The sequence below is a fragment of the Canis lupus genome, chromosome 21 (assembly GCF_011100685.1).
Source record: "Canis lupus familiaris isolate Mischka breed German Shepherd chromosome 21, alternate assembly UU_Cfam_GSD_1.0, whole genome shotgun sequence".
NCBI classification, from domain to species: Eukaryota; Metazoa; Chordata; class Mammalia; order Carnivora; family Canidae; genus Canis; species Canis lupus.
In genome coordinates, this window is record NC_049242.1 from 24,929,220 (window position 1) to 24,941,492 (window position 12,273).

The window sequence follows — 12,273 nt, forward strand, 5'->3', positions numbered from 1 at the left end:
GCCATAAGAGAAGTTCAGCTTTAGCCTAAGCAGTGGAGAACCATGGAATGTTTTTAAGATTTTGGGATTAGGTTTAAGTCTTAGAAATATCTCTTTATTGCAGTTTGGAGATTGGATTTGGCAGGTTTAAAAAGAGAACAATGAGGAAACAGTTGTAGTGGTTCAGTTAAGAGCTGATGAGAACTTAAATGAAAGCTGCCCATAACTATGGGGTTGGAAGATGGGCAGATACCAGAATTAGAAACTGTAAGACTGGATGACACTTTACTTTTGATCCTCACATCAACAGTATGAAACAGTCAGGGAGGGATTATTACTGCTATGTTTGAGACAACAGAGCTGAAGTTTAGGAAGGTTAGGTGGAAAAAAAAAAAAAAAAAGGTTAGGTGACTTGCCCAAGGTCCCCCAGCTAATAAGTGGCACAGCCCAGGCTAGAACTCAGATTTCCTGACTTACTGCATTATTCAGGATGATGGTCCCTTGCTGCCTCTCTTCCTTGTAAGTGTGCTTAACAGATTGTTCAAGTGTCAGAGGGCATGAGGGCCCCCGTATCCCGGGAAGTGAACAACCCAGCACCTGGATGTGGGCAGCATGCTGTGACTGGGCCATGGCCCTTCACCGCCAAGGGTTCTCTCTGTCTCTCCTTTCTAAATTGAGGAATGACACATATACAGTAGTACCTAAAGCATACTATAGCCTCAAATGTATAGCTCAATAATATTTCACATATGTATACACTTGTATTTAACTACCATCCAGTTCAGAATATAGAACATTTCTAGGAGTTCATACCTTCTATGACACCCAAAAGCAGGCATGCCTGCCAGAGCAGCCTCCTCTCTTACTATACCTCTAAAGTTTCTGTCAGATTGTCTTCATCCCACAATTGAGCTCTGAATTGCTATCACCAACAGAATGGGTTACTTTAGAATTGTACATGGAAGACAAAGATCATATAGTGCAACCAACCAATGAGGAGGTCCAGTTGACAGCTAATATTTGTTTTTTCTAGTCTTCACATTTATTCAGGTATTTAAATTATTAAGTATTCAGATATAGAGAGAAATATAGAAAATACTAATATTTGTTTTCTTTTTTAATGAAACCAGAAGAAAATGCACACTTCTCCAAGAACATACATAGTTTACTTCATTCAGTCAGTTAGATAAGACATAATCAAAGGCACAGTCGCACTTGCTTCTTTCCTGGTTAATCTGGAATGTTATTTTATTGTGTGTAATGCTGTCTTGTTCACTCTCTGGTTGGCGTGTGGCTGTGTTGCATCCCCAGCTGGCCCATAAATACCTTGTGTGCGGTGACCATGACCCACGTGTGTTCCTGTCCACCGTGGCGCTCCCCTCAGTGCTGAGTGCAGTGTAGGCTTCAGTTACTCTTTGATTAATTTTGATTTACTTAAATTGTCATGCAGTCCTTCAGACTAATGTCAGACTTTTGGCTTATGATGAAAATTATGGTAAAGTATACACCACTTGGGGAAAAACTGGACTGGAACAGGACCCAAACTCTCTGTGGCTAAATTCAGATCTCCTGCTTCCTTGTGTAGTCCCTATAGGGTCTTGAGGACATCTGACTTCTCAGAACTACATGCTTCACTTTTTAGAGAGTTGTTTTGAATGACCAAGGCTTTCCAGCCACATTGAGTGGAAAGTTCTAAATTTGGAGACATCTTGATAAATTTTTCAACACTAATTGGATCCTTTATTAATCCCGACTCCCCACCCCCAGCCCCACCCCATGCCGGGGAAGAGAAACCTAAGATAATTGTTTAAAATTGACTGCCCTCCTCCCAGTGTTGCCTGCAGAGCCATGTCGTGATGTCCGGCAATGGCTTTGAACTCTGCATGGAATTCTGCTGGATCTCCATTTCTTCTGCCAGAATTCTCCTTTTAGTGTCACTTTCCTGCCCATGATTTCCTTCTCATTTCTTAGCATCTGCTGTATATATTGCGGGCCATTAATGCAAGTACAGTGTCAGCCCAAAACAGCTACACTTCTGGCCTTAGTTCAGCAAAACAGAGTCCTTGACCTCCTCCTCTGGCCCCAGTACTTCCATGACTGAAGGAATGAGAGGCATTACCTGTTATCTGGATGGGCAGGGGGGTTATGGGATCTCTCTGGAGGTGGACTGTCCTTGCCCTGGTGGAATTAAAATGTATAGGCATACTTCTCATACCACCCTGTTTTGCCTTAGCCCCTTGTTAAAAATGTTTCAAGTGTATACAATTGTTGCTAGTGTAGCCTCCCCCACACACACCCAGCCGCCAGTCCTGCTCTTCTTTAAAATTCCTCATGTCTAAGATCTTATTTGAGTGCAAAAGATACTTTTAAAATGATTCTTCCTACTTTAAGTAGAAATTTGGGTCAAGAATGGTTTCTCCTCTAGGAGAAAATATATCAAGAGAAATCTCTAAAATGTAGGCTTTTTCCCCCCCTTTGAAACCCTCTTTCCTCTCTCCTTCCCCACAGGATACCACGAAGGTAAGTTTTTTGAGTCATTCCCCACTTCTAGATCATATGAAGCATCATCCTTCAAATTTCTCAAGCTGAGCTTCAGGTCAGCCTGAGAAGTCTCTGCAGATTTCTTTCAAACTGGGCCACATCTCTATTTTATACCTGCCCCAAGTTTGACATATAATTTCTTAATAGCCCAGCAGATCCTCTCTAATTCACGAGAAGACATCTCAGGTAGGGCACCAGGAGTACCTTTAGCAGGAGGATGAAAGGTGTGCAAGAGGGTTTTCTGTCTGGCCCCAGCAGGGTGCACAGGAGGAGTAGGAAGTACGCCACTGGACAGCCTGTACCTTCTGAACTGCCAAAGCTCAGTCCCTTTAGAAGAGATGACAGTCCAGCAAGGTTCATGTTATGTGGTAATTCTCTTGAGGTCTCTCTTTGACAACAGCTTATTAAATATCCACCCCTAGGTGAGATTTCAGGCATAAAAAAGGAGTACTCAGTTGATCTGGCCTAACACACAGTCAAAGGCTCCAGGTTGCTACATATTACTAAGAAAGCCCTTAAGGACTATCCCAGAGCCTTAGGCCAGAATGTCAGGCAGTGGTATTCATTAAGCATCTTCATGGGTTTTGGTAGGGTGTAGAAAAACCTGGCTTTCTCAGTGTAAACTCAGAATTCCTTAGTTTCAAATCATTTTGAAGGCTCACTTCAGCACTCCTCCCAACCCACTCACCCATCTCAGAAAGGCTGAACCATCCTGTGTGTCTGAATCAGGGACCTTTGGGTTATATGTTTCCATCCAGCACAAGACCCTTGCTTTGTGTCTGTGATTGGTGGTGCCCACTTCTTATTTCTGCCTAATGCCATTCTTGTGTCTTCCCTTAAGCAACTCTGCTGATGAAACAGGCTTGGCCACAGAACTCGTCTTCCTGTGGTACTGAAGGCACCTTCCACCTCCCAGTGGACACCGGGACCGAGAACCGAACTTACCAAGCATCCTCTGCGGCTTTCAGTAAATACAGCCTGTCTCCTCCTTTCCTTGTTCCCCTTGGTTGGGACTGATTTGACTCTTAGGAAGAAAGGAAAGGGAACTTTTAAAACTGACATTATAAGATATTGTTTTAAGAGGTCCTCCTACCCACACAAAAAATTGACCTTCCTCTTACAGAAAAGGTCATCCTCTTTGATCATGTACCCAGCTTTGGGGAGACCCGAAGCAGTGAGGGAGGGCGAAGGAAGTATGCACCTGGCCAACAAGTTTGATTAGGGAAGAGCTGTTACTGCATTTCAGGGGAAAGAACAGAGGGCACATTACATTTGAAGGTCAGTGGACCTTTGGACAGAGAAGGCTCCTCTAGCACAGCATTTCTCAGCCTTGCCACTATGGACAATCTGGACCAGATAATTCTTTGTTGTGGGGGGCTAACTGGTACGTTGTAGGATGCTTAGAATCCCTGGCCTCGGCTTCCTGGGTGCCAGCAAACCCTCATTACAGCAACCAAAAATATCTCTACAGACATTTCTAAAGATCTCCTTGGGAGGCAGAATTGCCCTCTGCATGAGAAACACTCCCCTAGTGGAAGCTACACTGTGGGAACAAGATATGTACGTAGAGTCCTTAGGGGAGACAGAAACCATCTGGCCAGATTGGTTACATTCATTTTGAGATTCAGTGGGGTGACTCATGGTTTCACCTTCACACCTGATTTTTTAATATGAGAAAGCTCAACTGGGTAAAATGAGGACCAATGTTTAGAAGTTACCGAGTGGCATTTTGACTACACAGGAGACTTTATGCCTTGTTCGTGCTATCCAAAAGAGGCATGGCTGGCTTTGGATTAGAGGGAGTGCTTATTTCTTAAGTTGTGCCAGCAGGGGTTTGACATACCCTTAGAAGGATGTTGCAGACTAAGCCTGATAGTCTGTGGCTCAGTAAATTATTAATCTATTAAACAGATTAGAAGAATATGCTGCATTTTTTTTCTTTTAAAATATCCAGTGTTATTTTCTCCTTAGTTACCATTGCCCCTAGATGTCAACATCAACTTACATTTAAACAACATAACTCTCACATGTTAGAGGATTTGCTTTCATAATAACCCCCTCTCTGTGGTCTCTAATCTACACTAGAGTCCTATTATTATGGTGGATTTTTATTCAAGTTTAAAGCTGAAGCTCAGAAAGGTAATATGTCCAATGCCTTCCAAGTAGCAAGCAGCATAACCAAAAAGAATCACTCAGGTTAAGTTTACTGACTTTTTCTCATGAGATTAACTTTAAATTAAAAGAGGGATTAATTAATTAATTTTAATTAATTAAAAGAGGGATGTCAATAGTAGGGAGTTTTTCCAGGTACCTCAAGTGGAATGGAATGAACATATACATAAACAGGCTTGTACATATATATTTTCTCTTAAATCCACACATAGGGTTGTAGGTGCATAGAGACACACCTACTGTAGTGGAACAGAAAGAGGCCTGGAGACCAAAAGAGTTGGATTCTAGACTTAGTTCTGTATAACCACAGATAATTTGGATAATTTGTGTCCATGATTTGGACCTAGGTTTTTCCAACTGTAAAATGAAGGGGCTGGACTAGGTCATTTTAAGATTCTCTCTAGCTTTTAGACTCCTGATTCTGTCACCTTGGTGCTGTGTACTCAATACTCACGACCCCAGCTGGGACTTCCTTTCTAGGGTGCCCATAGTTGACCAACTAGCCTTCACTCACATATCTCCAGGGTACTCATTCCCTCCATACAACCCTTTCTACGGTGAGACTGTCTGAATCATAGGCAGCTTTGCTTTTTCCTTTGTGGAAATCTTCCTGAAGTCCCATCGAAATGTTCAGCAGCTACTCCCACTGTCCTCTCACAAGCTATCACAGTTCCTGGAAAGGACCGAATTACACCCATTCTTTAAGCAAGTCATGTATGAACCTGTGCAATTGTAAAATAGAAATGAGCTCAACTGACCCTCCCCCATCCAGCTGGTTCCTCCCAGCATACAGATTTTGTGGCTTCTAATGCCATAGAAAATTCAGGGTAATTTGACAAATTCAGTTCAATATTACTCACACTTGCTAAGCTTGTTTGTAATTAGGTCTCCCTCCGACTTATTCCATACTCTCTTGTTCAGCTACCACCAAGGAGACTTGGGGGTCAAGGCAAGACTCAGACATAGAGCTTTGTTCAGACATGTAAATCTGATGGTCAATAAACCGATTAGTCTAAAAGGCATCCTTGATGTGAGGATCAATGCCTTTGAAGGTGGTAGGGGCTCTCCAACTGAAAAAGATTCATAATAGTGCAGAAGGATTGAAAAGCGGGCTAAAACATTATTTCACTAATGTATACACTCTATTTATTATACTGTTTGATGGAGCCTAAAATTAAAGTTAGGAACCTGAGAGAGAGAATGGGGCCTCATAAACAAAGCCTCTTTCATAAGGCAGACCTAGGACTTCTAGTGATCTAATTCCTTTTTTCTGAGTCTAAGTTAATTTGAGCAAAATCAGTGAGTTTTTTGGGGGTTTTTTGTTTTTGTTTTTGTTTTTTTTTTTGCATCCAGCTCAACAGCTTCTTTTACTTAGATGCAGAGTAATAAATTGTAAAATTTTGTATTACCCAAGGTAGCCCAGGCTCCTGCCTTGGGGAATTTCTAATCCTCAGTGGAATGGACAGGACCACCATTCAGTTACAGAAAGTCCTCTGCAATGATTTTCTCATAAAAGTCTCACTGAAATACTCAGAGACTTAGAACACCAGCACGAGCATGGCCTTTCTATTATCTAGTCCAAATGAGGGTATTCCTGAGAGAAGAATTGACCTGACTCACTGACAGAGCCCAGGCTAAGGGCCCAGGCAATTTCTGCAGCCTCCTGACCCAGATGGAAACCTTGAGAACCATTGTAGTTGGAGGAAGGAGCACTGAGTCCTGAGTCCCGGCAAGCTGTTGCACTATTCTCAGCCATCTATTCGTCATCTTATCTGTGAAACATTTGTGTTGGGCTTAATGATCTCTAAGGTGTCCTCTAGCTCTGCAGTTCTGCTTCTCCTATCTTATACTGTCTGGACAAACAAACAGGGCCTTCTTCTGCAGCATCATCTTTTTGGCTGCCAAGGGCATTTTGGCTGCTGATTTGTATTCTGAGTATGTGGGTATATCATTTCATAACATGAGGAAAGGGAAACAACATTCTCAGACAAAGTTATTCTTAGATGTGGAAACCAAATTCTCCTGCAGCCTCTTGGAGCTTTTTGATTTTCCTCAGAGAGATAACCTTAACACTTTGTAAGATGATTGTCCTTGTGGCATAGAGAGGTAGTGCAGGCTTCTCCTGGGGATAAAAACTCCAGAGCACATTCTCGGGAAGCATAAAGGAAATATGCCAGCATTGTTGGCTTGTTAACTTTAAAGAATCATGAAGTCATGGTATTTTAAACCATACAGTTTCAGAATCTTAGAATCCTGGAGTCTGTGTTCCAAGTTGGATCACATCATGGAAGTCACAGTTGAACCTCTCTATTGTAATCTTGCAGACCAGTCTCTGCTTGCACATCCCCAGGACAGGAAGCTTACTATTTCTCTATAGAGCGAGCGAGAGAGAAAAGAGTAATAGCTCACCTTTATGAAGTGCTTTAATGGGTCAGGCACTATTCTGAGGGCTTTGCAATTATTAATGAATGCGTAACCCTATAAAGTAGGTATTGTCGTTATCCCCATTTTACAGATGATGAGACTGCTGTAGTCTATAGCTATTAAATAGCAGGGCTAGGGTTTGGACCCACATAGCACATTACTCTGTGCTGTATAGCTTTCAGAGCAGGCATCTTAGGTTTCAGGAGTGTCCTACCCTTCTGCATAGAAAAGAGATGCTCTCCATTCTAGCAGGATTCCTCATACTTATTTAATTCCTTAAATCAGGAGTCAGCAACCTTCCTTATAGAGGGCTAAATATTAAATATTGTAGGCTTCTCAGGCCATATGATCTCTGTCATAACTCTCATGGTAGCTGGAAAGCAGCCATAGTTGATAAATAAATGAATGGGCAAGGCCATGTTACAGTGAAACTTTACTTACCAAAATAAGCTACAATTACAAAAAATTATAGTTTGCATGATTGATTGATTGAAGTTTATTTATTTTTAGTAATCTCTGCACCCAGTGTGGGGCTCAAACCCACAACCCTGAGATCCAGAGTCACATGCTCTCCAGCTGAGCCAGCCAGGCACCCCTGTAGTTTATGTGTTTTCGATATTGAGAGCATGAATAAAAGATTTGTTAATAAATAAATTTGGAAATAGTGTCCTGCATATCCTTGCCTTGGAGATTCATAGTTCATCCTGTCATTTTAAAACTTCTCAGGGTCATAGAATGAAAAACAAAGCTATTTATCTCTGTTCTGCATTGCTGCTATTCTTCTTTTTGTTCTTGTTTTTTTAAATGATTAAAATCCCTCAGAATTATATAGTCCATTGTACAGTCTTGGGACATGCCCATGTTGAGAACTCCCTTTGTTTTACAGATGAGCTGTGCCTCCAAGATGAAGTACCCCTCAGATGGCTCCTTTTAGATGTCACAAACCTAGATTTCCTGTCTTCCCCCACAATATCTGCTTTACCTGCTGTAACCACATATCATACATAATTAGCACCACAGTCTAGAAACTTGGAGGAATCTCCATACTTCTCTCTCTCAGCTGACTCATACCTCCACATCTAGTTTCTAGTTCTTCACAATGCTACCTTCTCATGATTTTATTCTTTCCACTCCATCCTCATGGCTCCTTATTTCCCAAGTGTATTTGACCATAAAACCAATTTTCCATGAAATAAATTATGGATCTGAAGGAGGGGGCAGTAAATGACATGATTTCAGGGAAGAGGACAGGACACCTTTGGTGGTGCCTTTTGTGACAACCAAATAGCAGCTCTCCTATCCTACTTGAGTACCTCATCAGGGGCTGGGGGATGCCAAGCCCGGGCTATGGACTGAGAGAGATTTGTGACCTTATGGTAGCTTCCTTTTACTTAGGGTTAAGGTAGAAGAGACTCAGGATCTTTTTTTAAAAAATGGGATTTTAGTTCAGGAAGAGATCTTCATTCTTAGCCTTCTGTTTCAACAAAATAGGAAACCAAGGCCCAGAGACTGGCAGCAAATTGGAAGAAAGCCTGAACTGAAGCCTAGATCTGTTCTCTTCCAATAAAGCACCCCTCTCTACTCTGCCCCCCAGTCCCTTCTTGCAGAATCAGCTCCATGTTGCTGACAAAGTCCTTGGTGAGTGTCCTGCAGGTAGAAGAGCTGAGTTGAAGCAAGAAGAAGCTCAGTGATGTGCCAGGCAGACCAAGCCAGAATGAGCAGCACAGAAGAAGCTCCAGCAATACCCTGTTGGAGATCAACCAAGGTCTCCTGGCACTGGCATTTCAACTCATACAGAAGTTTCTTAAAACACTTGCTCTTTCTGAGCCCCTTGTATAAAGTAAGAGAGTTGGGGGTCTCTCTTTTTTTTTTTTTTTTAATTTTTATTTATTTATGATAGTCACACAGAGAGAGAGAGAGAGGCGGAGACATAGGCAGAGAGAGAAGCAGGCTTCATGCACCAGGAGCTCGATATGGGATTTGATCCCGGGTCTCCAGGATTGCGCCCTGGGCCAAAGGCAGGCGCTAAACCGCTGCGCCACCCAGGGATCCCGAGTTGGGGGTCTCTTGATGATCACTTGGTTTCCACAGAATCATTTAATTTTGTGTTCTAGAAGTACATAGCCTTATTCCTGAGTGATCTCTGTTTCAAGTTTTTCCTATGAACATACGATCTACTTTTCAGAAGATTCAAAGGCAGCAAAGTTTGATTGAATGGCTGATTGTGAACTGCCTGGGGCCCAGATCCCAGGTTGCTGTGATTTTTGTGACCCCTGACTTGAGGCATTCAGGCAGAGGGGGTCCTCCCCTGAGCCCCAGGATTGGAGGAAAGGCTGGCTCTGTAGAGCATAGTTTTGTTTTGTTTTTTAGCATCTCAGAAGATGAGGATCTCTGAGTGGTGTTTTCTGTGGGCTTTCCACCTTAAAAACATGTCAGGGAGGAAGGAGAACATGGTAGAGAGAAGTCCAAAAAGAGAGAGATACAAGGAGAAAAAGAATAAGGGGGGAAACAAAAGAGAACCAGCAGCAGAAGATCTCCTGGGCTGGTGAGGGAGGAGACAGAAAAGCAGGAAAACAGTACCATAAAGAGCAAGTGGGCAGAGGGTCTCTGGGCCGTCTGTGCACACGTGCCTGTCTCCCGGTACAGAGTCCCAGACTCTCTGAGCTGCAGGGGTCCCTTAAGAGATCAACTGGTTCCAGCCTCTTATTTTATAGACCATGCCCCTGAGAACCAAAGAAATAAAAGATGCCAGAATCACTCATGCAGCCCTGTGCATCAGGACTGAGGGAGCTGCCTCTGGGCCTAGGACTCTCTAAGGGGAGCCCTGTTCTCTGTCTGTCCTCATCTGTGTTTCCTGCCTGAAATCAGCCCATCCTTGTCCGGGTAGTCATGACTAGGACCTGCTGCCTTCCAGCAATGCTGTTCTGTCAACTAATTGGAAGTCTTTCTTATTGCCTTGGTACAGGATATACTGCGGGGACACCATACAAGGTCCCACCGACCCAGAGTAATACTGCTCCGCCCCCCTACTCCCCATCACCCAACCCCTATCAGACGGCCATGTATCCAATCAGAAGTGCCTACCCCCAGCAGAATCTGTATGCCCAGGTAGGTGCATGTGGAAGCCTGGGCCAACCTCTCCTTCAGGTAAAGGAGCCACCAGCCTAGGTGGGGTGGGGGTGGGTGAGTAAGAGAGGGAAGGCAAGTTCATGGCTCTGGCCAGTTGTCACTGTTGTATCATGGAAACAATAACCCTGTAGTCTATATACTCCTTCACCCCACCTCAGCTCCTGGAGGGGTGACACATGAAGTCATTTAGATTAACCCTAGAATGTCAGAGGAGCAAGGGCCCCTGGAGATCACCTAAGATGCTCGATTCCTTTTCATGCAAGTGGGGAAGCTTAGACCCAGAGAGGAGAATGACTTGTCCAAGGTCACACAGAGAGATACTGGTTGAGTCAGGATGAGACCTAATGTGTCTTGTTTCTCTCCCTAACCCCCACATCTACCCTTCCTTGATAAAGTCCGTGAGCCAAACAGGGAGGAGGTAAGTGCTCAAACTTTTACTAGTTCACTGTGTGATCTTGAATAAGTTAATCTCTCTCTCAGTGCCTTCGTGTCCCCATCTGGGCTCCTTCAGCTAGAGAATGTGTGTACTCTGAGGGGATGGCTATCACGGGGACTATATGAGGCCCCAGCATGCCCATGGCACATTTTTGGGGAATGACAATTCTATGTGAGGTTTATTTAAGTAGTGAGGAGAACACTTTGATTAAAAAAAAAAAAACAGCTACGTTCTAGAGTAGAATGTGAAACTTTTTAAAGATACAACAGTAGGCTTGAGATGGATTTTTCTTGTTTGTGGTAAGCTGCTTTGCACTATGTTCTCAGACCTCTGAGATTATAAACTCATATTCTGAAGCTCCTGTCATTAGTTAGTAGAGACATTTGAGAAGCTCTGGATTAAGATGATCCAGGGGCCTGTGTCTACTGCCCACAGAGGTCAGCAGGCCCACAGGCCAGGCTGCTTCCTGCTGGCACCGCCATGTGAAGCGGGAAGTCATCTCAGACCACTGTCTCCAGCCTCACTTCTTTGCCTAAAGAGAAATAGTAAGAGACATCTGAGGAGGTGCTCTGCATTTGTGACAGTTCCCAATAGGTGAGATGGCAGTACTCACACCAATGTGATTGTCCCACTAGTCATGCTTCATGTACATGCACACAGTGGTCTGGATTCACCAGCCCCATCCATCCCTGCCTTTACTTTTTAGGCAGCTGACAGAAACACTGCAATAAGACACAAACGTTTTAAAATGTTAAAGTTGGGGCTTTTACCCCATTAGATCACCATAGCAGCCTTAGGAGCAAGGCAGGATAGGTTTGGAGCCTTATTTTTCATAGAGAAGGTGAGGCTGAAACTGAATTGTCCGCAGTCATGTAGTAAGACAGCTGGAACCCAAACCTTGAGTTCCTGGGCCCATGCTTCTCTGAGCCCATCCCATAAGGTCTGGGAAGAACAGGCTCCCCTCCTTTCTCCTCTCTCCATTTCCTATCCCACTTCTCCAAAAGCCTGTGTGACCTCAGCCTTTTTTCCCCCAGGGAGCCTACTATACACAGCCAGTGTACGCTGCCCAGCCCCACGTCATCCACCACACCACGGTTGTCCAGCCCAACAGCATTCCCTCTGCCATCTACCCGGCGCCTGTTGCTGCCCCCAGGACCAATGGTGTGGCCATGGGTATGGTGGCTGGCACCACCATGGCAATGTCAGCAGGTGAGGGCAGTGTCTATATCAGTGTCTGTCCCCCTTCCCCTGAAACTCGTGACAGACTGGAGAACACAGTCATGGAATCGAGTGTAGCATAGCATGAGAAATTCTCTGCTGGGGGGGTTCTAGAAACCCTGTCCACAGGGATGAGGAAGATTTCACTAAGAAGGACATATTGAGCTTAGTCTTAAAGGGGGAACAGAAGCTAACCAGAGGGATGGGAAAGAGAAGAGCAGTCCAGGTGGAAAGAAGAAGAGCATGACATGTTCACAGAATGGAAATGGTCCCAGGCCCTTGGAAAATAGGGGCATAGAATTGGAAGGGCAGCTAGAGCAGTCAGCAAAGCTAAAGTGGAAAGGTGCAAATACTTTTAGGTAATGGGGAGCTGG

At 44.0% G+C, this 12,273-nt stretch overlaps 1 protein-coding gene across 9 annotated transcripts in view; it reads left to right on the forward strand.

Annotated features, from left to right (window-relative positions):
* The window catches only part of FAM168A (family with sequence similarity 168 member A), a 186,831-nt gene that overhangs the window by 167,221 nt on the left and 7,337 nt on the right, over positions 1-12,273 (forward strand). For 5 of the 9 annotated variants that reach the window (XM_038568709.1, XM_038568708.1, XM_038568707.1 and 2 more), the window contains 4 exons: positions 2,488-2,499; positions 3,362-3,487; positions 10,082-10,224; positions 11,716-11,890. In XM_038568709.1, coding sequence (XP_038424637.1) covers positions 2,488-2,499; positions 3,362-3,487; positions 10,082-10,224; positions 11,716-11,890 — 456 coding nt within the window. The remainder of the gene's footprint in view (positions 1-2,487; positions 2,500-3,361; positions 3,488-10,081; positions 10,225-11,715; positions 11,891-12,273) is intronic. The other 4 variants (XM_038568702.1, XM_038568703.1, XM_038568705.1 and 1 more) reach the window with 2 other exon arrangements.